We start from the raw sequence: 18,124 nt of genomic DNA, 5'->3' as shown, positions 1-18,124 counted from the left end.
AGAAACCGAAAAGGGGTGTGGATTTTCATTCTCCTCCTAACAAAATAGCTCGCTTCCATCTGCATCATCACTTACCATCAGGTGACAATGTAGTCAAGGGTTAACTTGTAAAGAATAAAAAAAAAATACTATGTAAATAAGTGCCTACACATTCCAAACCCACAGATACAAAATCTGGTTAACTTGATATACTCGTACCTACTGTCACTACGTAGTAAGCAGGTGTCAGGGCCAAACTTCACTCGTAAAAGTTCTTTCAATTGAATTTCACTTTGCGTCGTCCAAGCTCGTAAACCACCACCCATTTTAGATTCCTTTACCTATATATTACAATTTGGCTTTAATGAATATAGTAATGGAAAGAACAATCTTTAAGTATTTTAAAAATCTAACTTATGTTTTATGTGTAGATAGCTGTTTGTTACTCGAAAGTAAATAAATAAAATATAGGGTTGTTACTCAATCACGGCTAAACCGATCTGGATGACATTTGGCACAGAGATAGATTAATGTGTTATGATTTTTGAGCTCTAGGTTTTGTTCTCTGGACAAATATTTGTGGTTGCACTTCTTGGGATTTTTTTTTGTATATTTGGGAGGTATCATAATAAGTCCCGACTTAGTTATCACCCTCATTTTTCTCTTCTTGAAATCTGCTTCACGATATAATACTTACATGTTGTTTTGTTTTCATGTATTTATTTAAATTATTTACTAGCTGACCCGATTTACTTCTAAGCATCTAATAAAACAAATATGTTTCTATGCAAAATTACTAATAGGTACTGTATTTTTCGGCTTTGCAAATCCTTTGAGAGGTCCTTTATTTTCGTTTTTCGTTATCTGTATAGATAATGCCTAGCCAGGCATATAGAGTCAAGGGGTACGACGCTGTGGTATGGGATAATTGCCTCATTGGCTACGGACAATCAGGTCCAGGTTCAAATCCCGGGTCAGGCCAAAAAAAAAATACGTAATTGGGGCTTTTGATATAACAAGAATCTTAATAGCAGCCTGTAGTAGAAACCGTCGGTCCTGCGCCTGGTCTCTCACCGGTCGTGTCGATATGCCGTCCCATCGGACTATGAGAGTGAAGGAATAGAGAGTGCACCTGTGCTTGCGCACACATTATAATATCTCCTGCGTATATGGTTATAACTTTTTATATGGTTATGGTTATAAATTTTTAATTCTAAATTTATAATGTCAAAAATTCAATCGGGAGCATATTATGGGATGATTAAAATAAAATATCAAAAAACATCGATAAAAATTTTATTGATATATTTATGACGACTGGAAGTCACATTCGTCTATTAAGCGTACGTTTCTCCCAACGACACGTCTCTTTCGATTATTATCTGCTATACAATGACAAAGATAAATTGTTTAATGGTTAACATTTGATTACAAGACAAGACTGTCGTACGAGACGGGGCGGGGTGCGGCCGCGCGGGGGCCGGGGGGCGTGGAAAGCGCGCGTCCGTTCTTTACAAATACTTACAATTTTCTAACTAACAATTAGTCTAATAACTTTTGATTTCTAATATCGAAAAATTTACAATGAAAAATAGAATTTACTCTATTATATTATATAGATACAACGCGGAGCGGGCGTCGGTCGTGAGTCGACTCAGGACGACCGGCGCGAGCGTCCAGCGCTCAGTCTATCACATTGAAAGATTTATAAATATAGTAAGGTACATCGAGCGTACATGACTAAGAAGTATCTCACATACCTGAGAATTAAATCAGGAATCCGATTCCCTATACCATTATAATCGTAACTACCCGCGAAATTCGATCGCGACATTTCGAAACTGTCACGATTAAAGAGAGTTACGATGCGAATGTCATAGCGAATATAATATTACTATACAGTTATGTAATTTTGGAATTTAAACGCCTACACGAAAAGGTCTTTAAGTGATGAGCAGAGGGAGGCGTCGCAGCCCTCCGCGGACTCTTCCTCCTCCGGTCTGGTCAGCAACCAGCGCTCGCCTTCGCTGCGCCCCGCCCGGCTCGTGCTGGGCTTGGGTTGAATTTCATTCTCGGTTTTGGCTATCGTCTCTTTGGGAATTGCACCGGACGTTGATGGCCCAGGAACAGCTGCAGTACCACTCCGGAGGAAGACTTCTATAGCGCTGCCGAGGGCACTGGCGTCTACCATTGACCCCGTTGGTTTATCCCAAACGACGGCTGCCGCGTCACCCGAAGCCGGCTTGGAGTCCGGTGCGAATGTCACCTTCGGCTTTCGGATCTCTTTTTCCTTTTTTTTAGTTTCCAGGGTCTGGTGTCTCCTTGTGAACCAAGTAGCTCCAGATTCCGTCAGTTTTTCCCGTAACGTTGACGCGTCGAAACTGCTGGATCGCATATCGGCTAGTCGTCTGTTTTTCTGTTCGGGCTTGCCACACCTGTCGATCTCTGTGGCCGACGATGTCAGAGCATTGAGCATGAGTTTCAGGTCTGTGTCAGTGCAGACAACCCCGGCTCCGCTGCGTGGAGGGATAGGTGGTGGCATTTCGGAAGCACGGCGCCGAGCTGGGATCGGCGGTAGCGGCGCGCCCATGAAGTCTGAGTGCCTGCGCCCTCGGTTCGTGTACCGCACCGACCCACTGACGGGGGATCGTTCATCTAGAGGTTGCACTTCACAGACCTTTTCATTGGAAGTGTTCCACATACGCATGCGCACTTTACGCGCTTGCACGATGTCGTCCATTATGTCCAGTTGGAGATTGTGTGTGCTGCCGAGTGTGTCGGTGGCAGGCGGACCTGGCAAACATATTAATAGTTCATTTCTGTTACGAAATTCTTAATATAATTACGAGTAAATTACCAGTTTACCAGCCAATTCCGCTATTAAAATATGATAGTTATTATTATGTTGGGATAATATAGTCGGAAAAATGTGTTACGCTATTTATCATATCTTAGTTCTATATTAGAAGGGTGTCCAAGGCTGTTTTGGTTTATTTGGTTGGGCAGAATTATTTGAGCGAAGAAGGAAAGTGTTAACTAGTTTTAAAGGCCTTCCTTAACCCTACGTCCATTGGTCACAGTCCGAGACTTCGCTCAAGGTTAGGTTCTCTAATACTCGAGGAGTTAGGTATTTGTAACATTCTTGGAGGGAGTAGCCCAGGCTTCATTCAGTAATTGTGTTTTGCCCTTTAAATCCGCTTCTGATGTCAACTATTTTAAATACATAGGAAAACATCCTAACTATTATCTAATCAATTATTAGTTACCTATGGTATTTGCTGATTTGCAACTAAAAAAAATGAATTTTATAATGTCGTAATGGCAATGGTTGGCGTGTTTGTAATCTCATCGTACAATACAATTACCCTACATACGAGTGGTTTTCAATACAATTTAATGATGTGCATATTGATTGCGATGTTTTGTATTCAATGTAAAGGTTAAATTTTCCCACGAGGCTACTAAAACGTTGCACATATTACATTCTCGACCTTTACGTTATTTAATCAGTGTAATTTTGCATTTGTTTACTTTTCTAACGTTTATAGCTTATTTCTTATTATGTTTTTTTTTCTTTAGTTATACACTCCTTTCTCTCTTTTCATTGATATAAGGTTTATAATAATATCATACTTCTTTGAAGTACCTATGTTCTTCCCTCAATAAGGTCTTCCCACAACATTCCAAGCTAAGTTGGATCCGTTTTATTGGCACAAAACATTTAATTCAAAATATTAATATACAACATAAAATTGAAACTTTTGAGAAACCCCCGAGTGTCATAAAATTATTAATTACACTGTCGATCAAGTCATCAATACTCCCTTTCAGTCCGCTTTCATTTGATACCCCACTCGAGTATATTTGCAGACATTCGGTTATTCTTCCCCACTTTCAACCCCCAGAACATTTAAACGACTCAAACCATTTTCATCAAACATTAAGAACCGCATGTTACCTTTCATACAAAAAAACATCGATATAAATCGTTAGATGGGCCTCTCCATACTAAAGAACGCAAATTTTATGTCATTACCCAAAGACGTGCACGCACATCTTATCTTAGTACGTAACAAGCGCTATGAGTGGACGTGGACTTAAAAAAAAATTACTGTTTTTTTTATTTTAATCCTTTTCTTATGCCTTCGTGTTCATTGTGGAAGTGTAAAAACACAAGCTATAACATGAATAAAGACAAATGTGTTACGAGTGATGACGTACTCAATGTGCGGAACCAATGACAATTGCTTTGAGGCCCATCTAACGATCTGACAGACAGACTCGTCAAACTTATAACACCCCTCTTTTTGCGTCGGAGGTTAAAAAGAGTCAAGTAGTAGTAAGTGTGTTGGTTTTAAGTCTATGTGTTGTGCTAACAAATAAAGTATTTTCTCGTCGTCGTCATCAACCCATATTCGGCTCACTGCTGAGCTCGAGTCTCCTCTCAGAATGAGAGGGGTTAGGCCAATAGTCCACCACGCTGGCCCAATGCGGATTGGCAGACTTCACACACGCAGAGAATGAAGATAATTCTCTGGTATGCAGGTTTCCTCACGATGTTTTCCTTCACCGATTGAGACACGTGATATTTAATTTCTTAAAATGCACACAACTGAAAAGTTGGAGGTGCATGCCCCGAACCGGATTCGAACCCACACCCTCCGGAATCGGACGCAGAGGTCATATCCACTGGGCTATCACTGCTCACGAAGTTTTTGAAGTATTTGAAGTATTTTCTATTCTATTGTATTATGTTCTAAATGTTACAAAAATATTTTACATTTTTTAATACTCGCTCCGGAGTCTCGCCGCCGACCTAGGGCGGGGAATGCCGCGATTGATTCCCTCCGACCTCGGCCGAACAGCGCCTGGGGCACTCTTGATATTGTTACTACGGAATGTCTGAAAAGAGAAGCTTAATGTAGCATTTTCTAATATAAAGTATATCTTCACATTATTATGAAAGAATTAGTAATAATAGATAGTGCCTGTCGTGGTTAGACTTTCGTGATTTAATAAAAGCTGGCAAGCTGGCCCGAGAGCGCGGCGCATCCACACACGTTTCTCCGCCTTCCTCATCCACTTCCCATCTATCTTCTTAATGTCGTCGTACCATCTGGCTAGAGGGTGTCCTACACTGCGCTCGCTTGTACGTGGTCTCCATTCCAGAACACGTCGTCCCCAGCGGCAAATATGACGTACTACAACTATGGAGTTTAGACCATGATATTGGGAGATAGCAGGTTTTCCAAAAGTTCAGATTCGGTCAGGCAAAGGTCAATCATCCAGCCTTAAAGATTTTTTATATTTTCTTCGGAAGCAAAATTAACCCAGTCAGAAACTCAACTTCAAAGGGCAAACTTCAAGGGTATCTAGCGAAGGGAGGTAATAAAATTATATGTCTAGCCACTGGGGATCTGATATCTTAAAATATCCCGTAGAAAATAATTATAATTCTCTAACGAATTCTCATAAATGTTGCCAAAGATTTATATTAGACTATAAAGAAGGATAAAAAGCTGTTGTAATATAATTAAATCGCAAAGGGGATGAAATAGGGGATGAAGGATTTTATAGAGAACTCTTAATTTCTAATTTTAGATCAGGCCAAGATAGAAAAGCTCATTATGAGTGGAATTTCTCCCGGCAAAGTTGCGAACGCGGACGGCAGCTATTAAGTTATAAAATTTCACACAAGTTTAAAATAGAAATTACCGCCGCGCCTTTGAAACTTTCTGTTTGTTTTCCTTCAATATTTCAACACGATAACGGGTTTTATTTATTGAGTTAATAGCAGACGCCCGCGATATCGTCCGCGTAGAATAGGTACCCTCCAATTTTAAGGAATCTAATTTCATACACATATAAAATGAATTGGCAGACTTCACACACGCAGAGAATTAAGAAAAATCTCTGGTATGCAGGTTTCCTCACGATGTTTATCCTTCATCATTTGAGACATATTTAATTCAAATAGTTTTAATATTATATGTGGACTGCACCATTTTTTCGCACCCGAGAAAAAGTTGAAGTCACTCGTAGAAGGAATTAAATTAATATTTCATACAAAGTTTTGAGTTTTCTTACCTATCTTCATTTAAAGACTTCACTATTTTATATAAGTCACCACGTCACCCTTAATAAGCCTATGTATTCCTCCATTTGGTTATCACATGTCTACAAAAAGGATTTTTAAATCTTTTAGGTTTTACCTATCAGCGATTTGCTCAATTTTATTTGTGGGATGCCTAAAACCAGCTTGTTGCACAGAACACGACGTATCAATGAAGTAGAAGTCTCGAAGGCAACGAAGCGTTAACCGATGTGAAGCTTCAAAATTTGTAGCGTCACCGAAACGATATCGATAATCGATACAAGATGTGGTATTTATTTCGGAAAATGTATTCAAAACGTTAGCCATTGTGTAGAGACATCATAAATAGGTACGACTATAGGTAGAATATTACTTTGATGCGTTGGTACGAACTTCAAAGATTATTTGGGAATATTACGAGTAGATAGTAGGTACGACATTCGGCATAAGAATACCCTCATCTGTTATTTAATTGGTATAAGAAATAAATGATAGAAAATATTCACATTGACACATTGGAGATAGGTTAAATTGGGGCCGAACAGTATTAAGTGATTATCGGTCAATTAAAAAAAACCTAGGTTTAATAGAATATACCCAAAATAATTGATAAAGTCAAGGTTGCTTTTACACTGTAACTGTGGGGTTGCCAGATAGTAAAAGTTATGTTATTTGTATACCCTCATCATTTATTTCAATTAAGCACTTATGAAAAATACTTAATTGAAATATATTAGGTTGCCTTTGATCAAGTTTATGGTTTCCTAGATTTTGTATGAATAATGTGTTTGCTAGGCAACATATTTGCAATGTGTCACTGTGAGCATTATCTATAATTTATTTCATAGCAGTAATGACTAACAGATGAGGGTATATATTTCAACATATGCTGATAATGATGATGATTATGATGTACCGTGAAGGGATGTGACCTCCCCCGCCTCACCAGGCTTTAATATGGTTTACGTAGAACGATTGCAGCTTAGTACTTACTACACAAAAATGCTTTCCAAACAAAATAAACCTGTGGTTTATGAGTTTTATTTTTGTACCTAAATTATATCTGTAACCATTTTTGTGTAAAAAAAACATTATAAATTAAAAAAATACCTTCGCCCACCAGGCTGCGGAGAGGCCTGGCTCAAAGTAGCCAAGAACGCAGCTTCACGCGCCTCGCGGGCTGCGCCCTCACCTCTCTCAGACAGGCGACGCACCTATCACATAACCTTTATAAATTTCTAAAAATAAGTTTAACATTAGGGGAAGGGCTCAGCTTAAAAATATTGATAATTTCTCTAGTATTGATTAATGATAATTGAACATAAAGTTACAATACAGTTATTCATTTCTTTACAACTAAAAGAATTAGATCAAAAAACAGAAAATGTTTATTGACTATCTGGCTACTTCAATAACAATTAAGTAAATAAACTGTAAACGACTCTTTTACTTGTTACATCAGGGTCGATTATATTATAATAACTATGATAGGTTAGTCGTAGTAGGTTTTACTGATGAAAATTAGTGATGCCATTTGGAATAAAATCCTTCTCTTGCTCTCCAACTTAGTATCTGTATACTTAGATTATAAAGCTGAAGAGTTTGTTTGTTTGTTCGTTTGCTTGAACGCGTTAATCTCAGGAACTACTGCTCCGATTTGAAAAATTCTTTCAGTCCATTTATCGAAGAAGACTATAGGCTATATATTATCCCCGTATTCCTACGATAATGGAAACTACGCGGGTGAAACCGCGCGGCCTCAGCCAGTTGTATAACAAATTGTCCCTTACCTGGCTCGCGGTAGGCCCAGATGTGCAGGCGGGGGTAGGAAGGGAATGCTTGCGAGTGTCGCGCCATGGCGACAAGTGGTACGGGTCGGGAGGGGACTCCTGATCCTCGGAGAAGCCTCGGATGGGGACCGGCGCGTGGTAGGAGGCCTCGGAGTCCTCAACGCCGCTTTCCTCCACAACGATCAAAGGCTCGCCGCCCCCGGCAATCGCCATGGAACCGCGCCGCATCATGGCTGTGGACAATGACATTTTCATAAAATATTTCATCATTACCATCATTATCTTCTTAATTTCTTAAAATGCACACAACTGAAAAGTTGGAGGTGCATGCCCCGGGCCGGATTCGAACCCACACCCTCCGGAATCGGAGGCAGAGGTCATATCAACTGGGCTATCACGGCTCGTAAGAAATGAAATATCATGTGTCTCAATCGGTGAAGGAAAACATCGTGAGGAAACCTGCATACCAGAGAATTATCTTAATTCTCTGCGTGTGTGAAGTCTGCCAATCCGCATTGGGCCAGCGTGGTGGACTATTGGCCTTACCCCTCTTATTCTGAGAGGAGACTAGAGCTCAGCAGTGAGCCGAATATGGGTTGATGACGACATCATTATCAGCTGATGGACCTTCACAGCTGGGCCTAGGTTTTTCAAAAACCACGGTCCTGAGCTGCACGCATCCAGCGGCTGAGGTCTTCCTAGTGGGTGGTCGACTAACTTACCATATTAGAATCATGAACCATATCTATCAGTAGCGAAGACTGAAATTTTCTCGTAGGTAACCAGTTCATGTGTTTTTTTAGTCTGAATGTGTTTTGACTGAGTACGTTAAATTGTGTACGTCCGTAAAACTCGTGGATTTTTTAAAGGTAACCCAATAGGAATAGGTTTTTTAGGAACCATCGCCCCTGATGTCTCTCCATAATAATATAATTCTTCTCTACTTACATATGTACCAATATTACGTCCTTTCAAAAGTATGTTTTTCTATTCATGATATTTTTGCTCTATTATAAGATATTTTAGCGAGTCGCAGGGATTCGCTGGATGCAGGTGGCTCAGGATCATGAAGTTTGGAAGTCCCTACAAAAGGCTCATGTCCTGCAGTGGATGATATTTTTGTGCACCTAAATGTTGTCCGTAGAAATTTAGATCTACATGTACTTGTTGCATTTGAGTGGTCATATTTTACATGTCTTATTTAATAATAATAACTTTAAATAGTTTAAAAACAAAAAAAACACGCTTTTAGCACGCTCTGAAAATTACAAATATTGGATTGAAGTCACGTGACTATTTTTTTTCGTATTCCTGACAGCAAACTCTTTTATTTGATAACCATATCATGGGGGTGGATTTCAAAAAGCCAGTCCGCCATTTAGGGGAGGCCGGCATATTGAATTTGTAATGACGTTTCTTAGCTAGTCTTATATTGTCATCAGAACTCCGAGCGTGTGCAAAATTTAATCCTAATTGAAGGCCCGGAAGTTGGTCAAATTAAGATTCCAAGATTTGTCTTTCCTACATAGTTAAAGTAATTCAGGAGGCCGCCATATTGGATATGTAATGACGTTTCTTAGCTAGTCATGTATTGTCATCAGAATTCAGAGCGTGTGCCAAATTTCATCCTAATCGAAAACCTTGGTCAAATTAAGATTCCAAGATTTTTTTACATATGTACATAGTTATGTGTTATCTTACATACATAGTACAAGTGAAGCTAATTTAAAGCGTGTAAAAATAAACGTTAGGTTCTTATTTCCTGCGCATCACCATTATAGTACCTACCGTTCATATTACTACGGAGTAAAAGCTCTATTCCGAAAACAGATCTCCGCTATACTGTGTATTTTTAATAAGTGCGAAGTTTGAAATAGCTCGACACCTGCTCTCATTAATTAAGAGGCACTCTGTGGGGGCTCTGATTATTATGAATAGCTTTCCGAGCGTAGTTCGAGCCACACTACAAGGATTTCTTGCTATGGTAATCAAGTTACGAGACGAGTGCAATATGATATAACGCAGCATTTAACAACTAGGTATTCACAGTAAAACTGTCAATACCTAGTGTATTATGTTAACATCATCATCATCAATAACAATCCACATTTGTCTCACTGTTGAGCATTAGTCTCCACTCCGAATGAAAGGGTCAATAGTCAACCACGCTGGCTAACAGTTTTATGTAGTCATCACTTATTACTAAATTAGAAAAATATTATAATTGAACTATGTGAACAGTTTAAGGAAGGCTGAAAATTTGTGAGCCTGTGGTCCTATATAGGTATAGGTAGGATATCTCACTAACGATGAGCGATAGGTGAAAAATGTACAGAACCTTAATTATAGACCTTATAAAGAGCAACAAAAAAGTATTGAGTCAAAATTTTCGTATCTCAACGGAGAACCGAGTTAATGTAATAAAATTTAATTCAACTTTTTTCAAAATGGCGGAATATGCACAATTGCACATAGGAGATCTTGGTCCGGAATTTAAAGTTAAACTGTTTTAGGGTCTTCCCACGTCATATCCAAAAGTCAGCTTTTTCGGTTCATTTGCATTTCTAAACCGAATTTTCTGACCTAAAAACAAAAACGTAAATAAATAGTTACTTTTGTAAAGTATTTACGCAACAAATATTGGATAGAAGCAGGTGTTACTTTGCGGAAGTTCATCATGATTATATAATGATTTATTTATTTTGCTATCATCCGCGAAAAGTCGACGAATCCATGCGACAACGTCACCCAGGTCCGACAAAATACTTTATACGTACGTTTCACCCCGAAACCGAAGCATCCTCAGGAGATGATGTCAAAATAAATAAATCATTATATAAAGTTGTAAGTTTCCAACATGAATAGTTTATTTCATTTTAAAATAAATATTATGAGTCAACCATAAACCAATAATCATATCATTCAAATCATAATTTCCACAAGAAAACATAAGGAAATTATGAGGAATTTCCGCGCGTACAGTTGGTGTATACCTGCTTACTCGTTTATGAAACAGGCAATTATTAGTAATTACGTTGAATATTGATATCAGACTACACTGATACAATATAAACAGGTTTTAGAATTACACTACGAAATATTGAACGTGAGCCTGCAATAGACAGACATACTTCATTTTATGAAGGATGAGAACTATCTGTAAGTATTCGTATAAAGACAATTTAGACCGTGGTGACTGATAAGTAGCAAATTTCAAGGGTCCAGATCCTCAGTTCTAGAATAAAACCTAAAATTTCTTGAATCATTTCCAAGTTCATCATAGCCAAGTTGCCTTGACTGGTGACAGAAGGGTTGGCTCATTTTTTTGTGCAAAGGATCAGCATGGCTGTCCAGCGCGATAATGCAGCCATAGTGCAGCATGATTTGTATTGTTATAGGATAAGTTAGCTTATGTTCCCTATTGTATTCTTTCTCAATAAAAAATAAAAATCTTGTTATATTCCACAGGATATCAAGAGGATGTATCTTGTCGCCAGGTCCTTTTTTGCTTATGGTCGTAGCATAGACTGACAAATTTTCAGCCTTCTTAAAAGATGATATTTCTGGCTAACTTCATTTGGCTTAACTTTTTAGCAGGCTTTTAGTCCAATACAGAACGCAAGAAAGATAATTCCGAAAGATTTGCTAAGGTACTATTGTAATTTTAAAAATTGATTTTATATAACATTTCTTTGTCTAAGTAATAGCAAAAAAACAAAATACTTGTAATTTAGTGGATGGTATTGGTCTATTTGCTAACTTTTTTTGCTTTCAGAAAAATAATTTCTGAAAGCAAACAAGGAAACCAATCAAACCATGTAACGTCAGTTATTTGTTTAATGGTTTCTCATAGATGTAAGCTATGAAATATTGTTACACACAACGGTCTCGCAGTGTACAAGGTAGGTACCAGCGGCGAAGAGTTTATGCAAGCCGATACCCGCTAGGTTACCTTTAAAAATCCATGCATATCCATTGTTGTACTGTATCTAGATATATTGTAAACCGGAGTTTGTGTCACGCTGTTTGAATTTCCATTTTTGGGACGACGTTACCTTCATCTAAATTCCATCTTTCGCCACTGGTAGGTACCAACTTTGATCCTCTGAAAGATACCGGCCGAGTTAGCACCCAGCAATTGTTCTCATGTAGAAAGTACACACGATTTAAATTATCGTTTAGTTTTAATTGTTACTGTTGTACTGACCTGTTATATGAGGAAATGTTATATAAACAGTTCACTACATCTGTGGAATGATATTAAAAGCGCTAAGGTAATTCGTAGCTTACAGCAGCATAGTGTAACAGTGTGTAATCAAAGAGCTTCTGAATCGATATATCAACAGGTACGCCTAGGCTCCGCCGATAGGGTTGCCAGTTTGCCACTTACATTATATTTACATAATTATAACTTGTAATAGCCCAAACCGGACAAAATGGAAAATGATGTAAGAGGTCTACGATATGAGGAGGGCCCGCAGGTATTAATTAATTGAAATAGATAATTGAACTTATAAATTGAATTTACAACCATTTGACACTTTTAATGTCAAATGCTAATTTACATTATTTTATATTTACTTTGGAGAAAAACACGAGCAGAAAAGGGGAGTGTTAGTTAATTGTCAAGGACGTCCTTAGCCTTACAACCATCCGGTCGGAGATTTTCTCTCTACCACACGATGGACCCGGCATCCGAATGCGGAGATCTCCTAAATATAAAACAGACCTACAAACATGTACAATATCCAAAGGATCTTTATAAAAGGCACTTCTGGCTGATGTAACTATGCAGAACGCTTTTGACCAAAAACAATTTATTATATAATAGGTGGTCAAGTTAAATTACTTGTTATAAACTCAAATAATCTTAGTTTATCTTATCCACCCGTTTAAATAGGCTGATAATGATAATCTTTGTTTTTATCAGTCTGCTCGGAGGCTTTTTTCGAGGATTTACCAATAGATATTCATAAATGACATTGTATAGTTTGGAATTTGGCCCTTCAGGTAATTTTGTATTTAAGTTTAAATAAACCAAAACTTCATAAATTTTCAAACGAATGTGTAGTTCTGAAACTGCACCCTCGTTATATAACGTAGCCGTTCGTGAAATGCATAAATGTTTCTAACATTCTGGCTCGAGCACATGTATCTACTCGTATCTCAAGAAATATTTTAAGCGTAAGAGAGATACGAGTATATTTCACTGGGTAAAATAGCTCAGTATTATGTTTATTTAAGCTAGAGTTTTCCAAATTTTCATTTTTCATAAACCACTTTCATAATTTAACTACTTCCAATGGTGCAGCATTATTAACATTTCCCAAAACTATCTATGTGATCTAATTATAGAAATTTGCGTTGCGACCAAGTTCTGACAGTTTTCGAAACAAAAGGTGAGAATTTATTAATTAATTTGATTGTGCTGTGAGTGGATGTCAAAAAGTCAAGGTGACCAATCCAGAATATTGATCCCATCTAACTTTACTTTTTTGCCATCTATTCACAGCACAAAGCGCCAATCAATTCTTACTTCAATTTCATACTGTCGTGCCCGTTGTCCTTTATAGGTCCTTTTAATAATAATAACTTAATACCTCACGCGGTCTTGAGATATTTGTGTCTTGACCGATGGACAACAAACTGATCCAAATCTAAGGATTCAGTTTTTTTTCCTTTAGAGGTACGGAACACTAAAATCGTTATAGATATATTTACTGTTTTCCATGTGGGAGGAATGTAAACAATTTTAGCTTACGATCATTCGTGCAGAAGTCATAGATTACTATTACAACAATAAACAAATAAAGCGGGAAACATTTTCGTAAATCATAATTTATAGACCTATACATTACCAGTATGATTTACAAACAAAGCTATCTGAAAATAAATCTCCGTTTTATTATTTTGTGCTCGACAAATTTCAAAATTTACCTTCCCTAACAACTGAAATAATTCTGTTGTTAATGAATTTTCAAATTTTCAGTATCTCATTTAATTATTTATCAATTTGTACAAGCCAGGACTTTATAATTTAGTGAATATTCTTAGTATAATATAAGATAATATTGTTTGTGTTCCACTTTATGGAAAATAGCAGGTTGTAATAACAAATTAAAGCTTAAATAAGTAAATCTTCTCTTTTTATGTTGTCAGTCATCTTGATTGTCTTGAAAGCAGCGATTCCCGGGCCCAAGGCTGGGGTAAAGGGAGCCATTACTTTTACTTGCTTCGAAATATTCTAGTTTTTCAGATAAACTACACAAAACCTTTAGAAAATGCAATAGACGAGCGTTCAAAAACCAATTTTCATCGCTCGTCGCATCGCGCTCGCGTCTCGCATCGTCGCTCGTCTTTTAGACAAATAAGTTAAAAATGGATTGATTAAAAGAAATCTTCTCTGGTTATGCTATTAAGGCGAGAGTTGTCACTAGTTAAAAGCCTAATAGCTGACCTTGAATATCGATCCATCCATCATCCATCATCCATCGATGTAATAATCTAATCTTTGCAACAAAGTAAACGCCGCAGAAATTATATGCATTCTTGATTTTATGTTTTAAACAACGTCAAAATGTTATTATTATATCCGACCTTTGATTACTTACAAATGTAATATAACTACCCTACCGGCAAAGATGCACCGCCAAGCTAGGCAAACCGTCAGAGGTATAGATAGGTAGGCTGAACTTCTATCTCTTGTAAGCCGGCTTCCATCTTAGACTATCATCAGTTGAGATTGTAGTCAAGGACTACCTTGTGATTGAATAAAAATAAAATAAATCTATTTAGGAATATACAGCACTGAGCCACTGAACAATATACAGTCAAGGGCCTTTACCTATAAAAAAACAAAAAAAAATGGCCGTGAGAGACAACCCTAGCCTGACCTAGATGTAGTGCGCCAGTGTTCTATGGCTACCACAAAGCCGATGTACGTGCATTGCTCGTAGGGCTATTGTAATTCATAGTTAGAGCTTTTAGTGTTTCATGGTTTCGTGGCTACCCCTATCCTACTAGTAGGTCTCTAAACTTAAATGAAATTTAGTAGGATGGTCGGTTTATTATTTTTTTATGCATAATATGAATTTTCACAAAACTATTGCAGGGTGTGATTACGAGTATATTGGAATTGTAGGTGTGTAAAATAAAATAAGGCTTTATAGAAAAAACTGTCATAGATATATAGTTTTATTTAAAAAAATAGCTGACGCCTGAAACGTCATCAGCGTGCATTTCAGTTTTTCATAAATCCCGTGGGAGCCATTGATTTTTCCGGTATAAAAAGTAGCCTATAACTTCTTTAATAACCTTCTCTATCTTCCAGAGAAAGTCCTATTGAATCGGTTCAGCCGTTCCATAGATTACCCCTGACAAATCAGACAGACAAAAACTTTAAAAAAGCTTGTTTGTGTTTTGGTATCGGGTAAATAACCACTTGGTAAAACACAGTTATTTTGAAATCACAGACAGATAATTAAATTTTTCATAAAATGTATTAATGTTTTGGCGATGGGCTGCGATCGCACGACGATGTTATTATTCAAAAATTAAAATATATTTAACTAGACGCCCGTGACTTCATCCGCGTGGAATTTAGTTTTTCACAAATCCCTCGGGAATCATGGATTATTCCGGGATAAAAAGTAGCCTATGTAAGTATAAATCCATGTTATAATATATCTCAATACCAAATTTCAGCTAATTCGGTTCAGTAGTGGAGGCGTGAAAGAGTAACAAACATTCATACAATCAAAATCATCAGTTTTCGCAAATCTCGGGAAACCATGGATTTTTTCGGGATAAAAATGTCCTATGTGTTAATCTAGGGTAAAATCTATTTCCATTACAAATTTCAGTCAAATCGCTTCAGTAGTAGCGGCGTTAAGGACTAACAAACATCCAAACAAACATCCATACAAACTTTCGCGTTTATAATATTAGTAGGATGGCAAATGGAATATCACAAACACGTGTAAGTTGAGGTTAAAATTAATATTTCTATTATGAAATTACACACTAAAACAGAATCACAGAATAAAAAAAGAAATACAAATATTTTTCATAAAAAAGGTGACAACCCTAAAACTACTCAACTCTCCATAAAAAGATTGCCTTTTGCTGAGGCTTTGCAACGTAATTCATTAAATGCGCAAAAATGTTGAATCCCAATCGACATCCAAATTGTTCCGTAGGTACTCATCATTTTAATTTCTGACTTAAAAGTTTCCCAGATAATGACAGTAGACCAACGATGAAGAGATGTTATTTAATTAGATAAGTACCCGTTTTCAATAGTTCGTCATCAACCCATATTCGGCTCACTGCTGAGCTCGAGTCTCCTCTCAGAATGAGAGGGGTTAGGCCAATAGTCCACCACGCTGGCCCAATGCGGATTGGCAGACTTCACACAAGCAGGGAATTAAGAAATTCTCTGGTGTGCAGGTTTCTTCACGATGTTTTTCCTTCACCGATTGAGACACGTGATATTTAATTTCTTAAAATGCACACAACTGAAAAGTTGGAGGTGCATACCCTGGACCGGATTCGAACCCACACCCTCCGGAATTGGAGGCAGAGGTCATATCCACTGGGCTATCACGGCTTTCAATAGTACCGAACTTGTATTACAAGTTATTTTAGCTCAATAAATTCTTCTGTAGATGAGGGGTTGTTGTCGGTGATATTTGATGTGTATTTTATTTATTTCTATTATTGTCAATTTTTTTTTGCTTCAGTATCAAAGGGCGAGGCGAATAAAGGTGTCTAATTTTCTTAATTTCATTTAGTCGCATAAAAGTTACATAAACATATAAATACCTAATCTACAATGACGCGTTGTGTGTTTAGGAAGTGTAAAAATCATGTATACATAAATATATTGTAAATGTAAGTTTGAATCACTTTTTGCGGTGATTTTGTAATAATCTAATAGTATAAAGTCGTTATCGACATAGTTCAAGGAGTGTTGGTCGACCCCCACCAGGTGGACTGACGACATCAAGCGAGTCGCAGGGATTCGCTGGATTCAGGTGGCTCAGTATAGTGATGTTTGGAAGTCCCTACAAAAGGCCTATGTACTGCAGTGGACGTCCATCGGCTGATATGATGATGTTGATGATGATAAAATCGTTGTTCTGTATCGATTATAGAGTACCCTCCAATAAAAATTTCAAAATCTTATATAGTATCTTCAATGTACAGACCTCGTCCTGTTACAGTTGTAAATATAGATTTTTGAATCTAATATGGCATTGGTTTGGATTGGCTATGTGTGCTACTATTGTGAGTCTTATTATTATTATATTACTACTCTAAAGTAATATAATTCAATAATGATAGACAGTTTTTAGAATTTAAACTATCGTGAGTGTTATTCATATTAATTGATTATGAAACACGGCTAAAACTCACGTGATATTACGTCGGAGTATGCCCGACTAGTTTCGAACCCATACGGGGCCCTTAGTCATGAGCTTTAATCGGGATCATGGATGGTTGCTGCCCACAGCGTGGAAACCGCTATTTCTTCCATTGTCACATACAACAAACTTGGAACAAGATAGCATTAGTTCGGTTTGCTTACAAGAAGACGAGTCTAATGAAGATGACATTAATGAACCGTCGGAGAGTGTAACGGAACCTTCACTCCCCACCACTCAACCCCTCTCCGCGCGCGCAATGCGTGCAGCAGCGCGTCGCGCAGCCGCTTCGCAGTTTGGATCGTGCCGCGATGCAAGAACCAGCTCATGACTAAGGGCCCCGTATGGGTTCGAAACTAGTCGGGCATACTCCGACGTAATATCACGTGAGTTTTAGCCGTGTTTCATAATCAATTAATATGATAGACAGATATTAATTTGTGAGGGGTCTATCGATCTATATGTATGAAGCTGTTAAGGTCAATGTCTTCTATAAATACTTAACAGTGGCCTATATCAGGGTGAGTATCAACCGTGTAAAAGACTATGCGTTATATAAAATAGCACCATATAATAATGAAAAAAATTTAATAAGGTATTAGAGCTTGTGTAAACTTTATCATGCTTTTTCCTGAAATATAATATGTCCAAATAGAGTCAAAGTCTGTAACTTCTTCCTGTGTATAGAAAATATCAAAAAAATACGTTTTATAGGTACTTTAAAGAATGAGGACCATTGACACCTTCGTATACCACTGGAACACAAATAACAAACTTTCAGGTTTCATAAAAACCGAAAATCTGCTCAATTAATAACAATTGTAAGACTAATTGTA

The 18,124-nt window shown here is 37.4% G+C and overlaps 1 protein-coding gene across 1 annotated transcript in view; it reads right to left on the bottom strand.

Annotated features, from left to right (window-relative positions):
- Positions 1-1,259: 1,259 nt before the first annotated feature.
- LOC112052858 (uncharacterized) overlaps positions 1,260-18,124 on the bottom strand; it is a 38,071-nt gene continuing 21,206 nt past the window's right edge. The window contains exons 2-5 of the mRNA XM_024092091.2: positions 7,864-8,096; positions 7,184-7,287; positions 4,760-4,881; positions 1,260-2,772 (exon numbers count right to left, since the gene is read on the bottom strand). Of these exons, the coding sequence (XP_023947859.2) occupies positions 1,907-2,772; positions 4,760-4,881; positions 7,184-7,287; positions 7,864-8,094 (1,323 nt within the window). The 5' untranslated portion in view covers positions 8,095-8,096 and the 3' untranslated portion in view covers positions 1,260-1,906. The remainder of the gene's footprint in view (positions 2,773-4,759; positions 4,882-7,183; positions 7,288-7,863; positions 8,097-18,124) is intronic.

This window comes from Bicyclus anynana, chromosome 12 (genome assembly GCF_947172395.1).
Source record: "Bicyclus anynana chromosome 12, ilBicAnyn1.1, whole genome shotgun sequence".
NCBI classification, from domain to species: Eukaryota; Metazoa; Arthropoda; class Insecta; order Lepidoptera; family Nymphalidae; genus Bicyclus; species Bicyclus anynana.
Note: the sequence above shows the minus strand (reverse complement) of the source record. Positions and strands in the feature narration are given on the sequence as shown.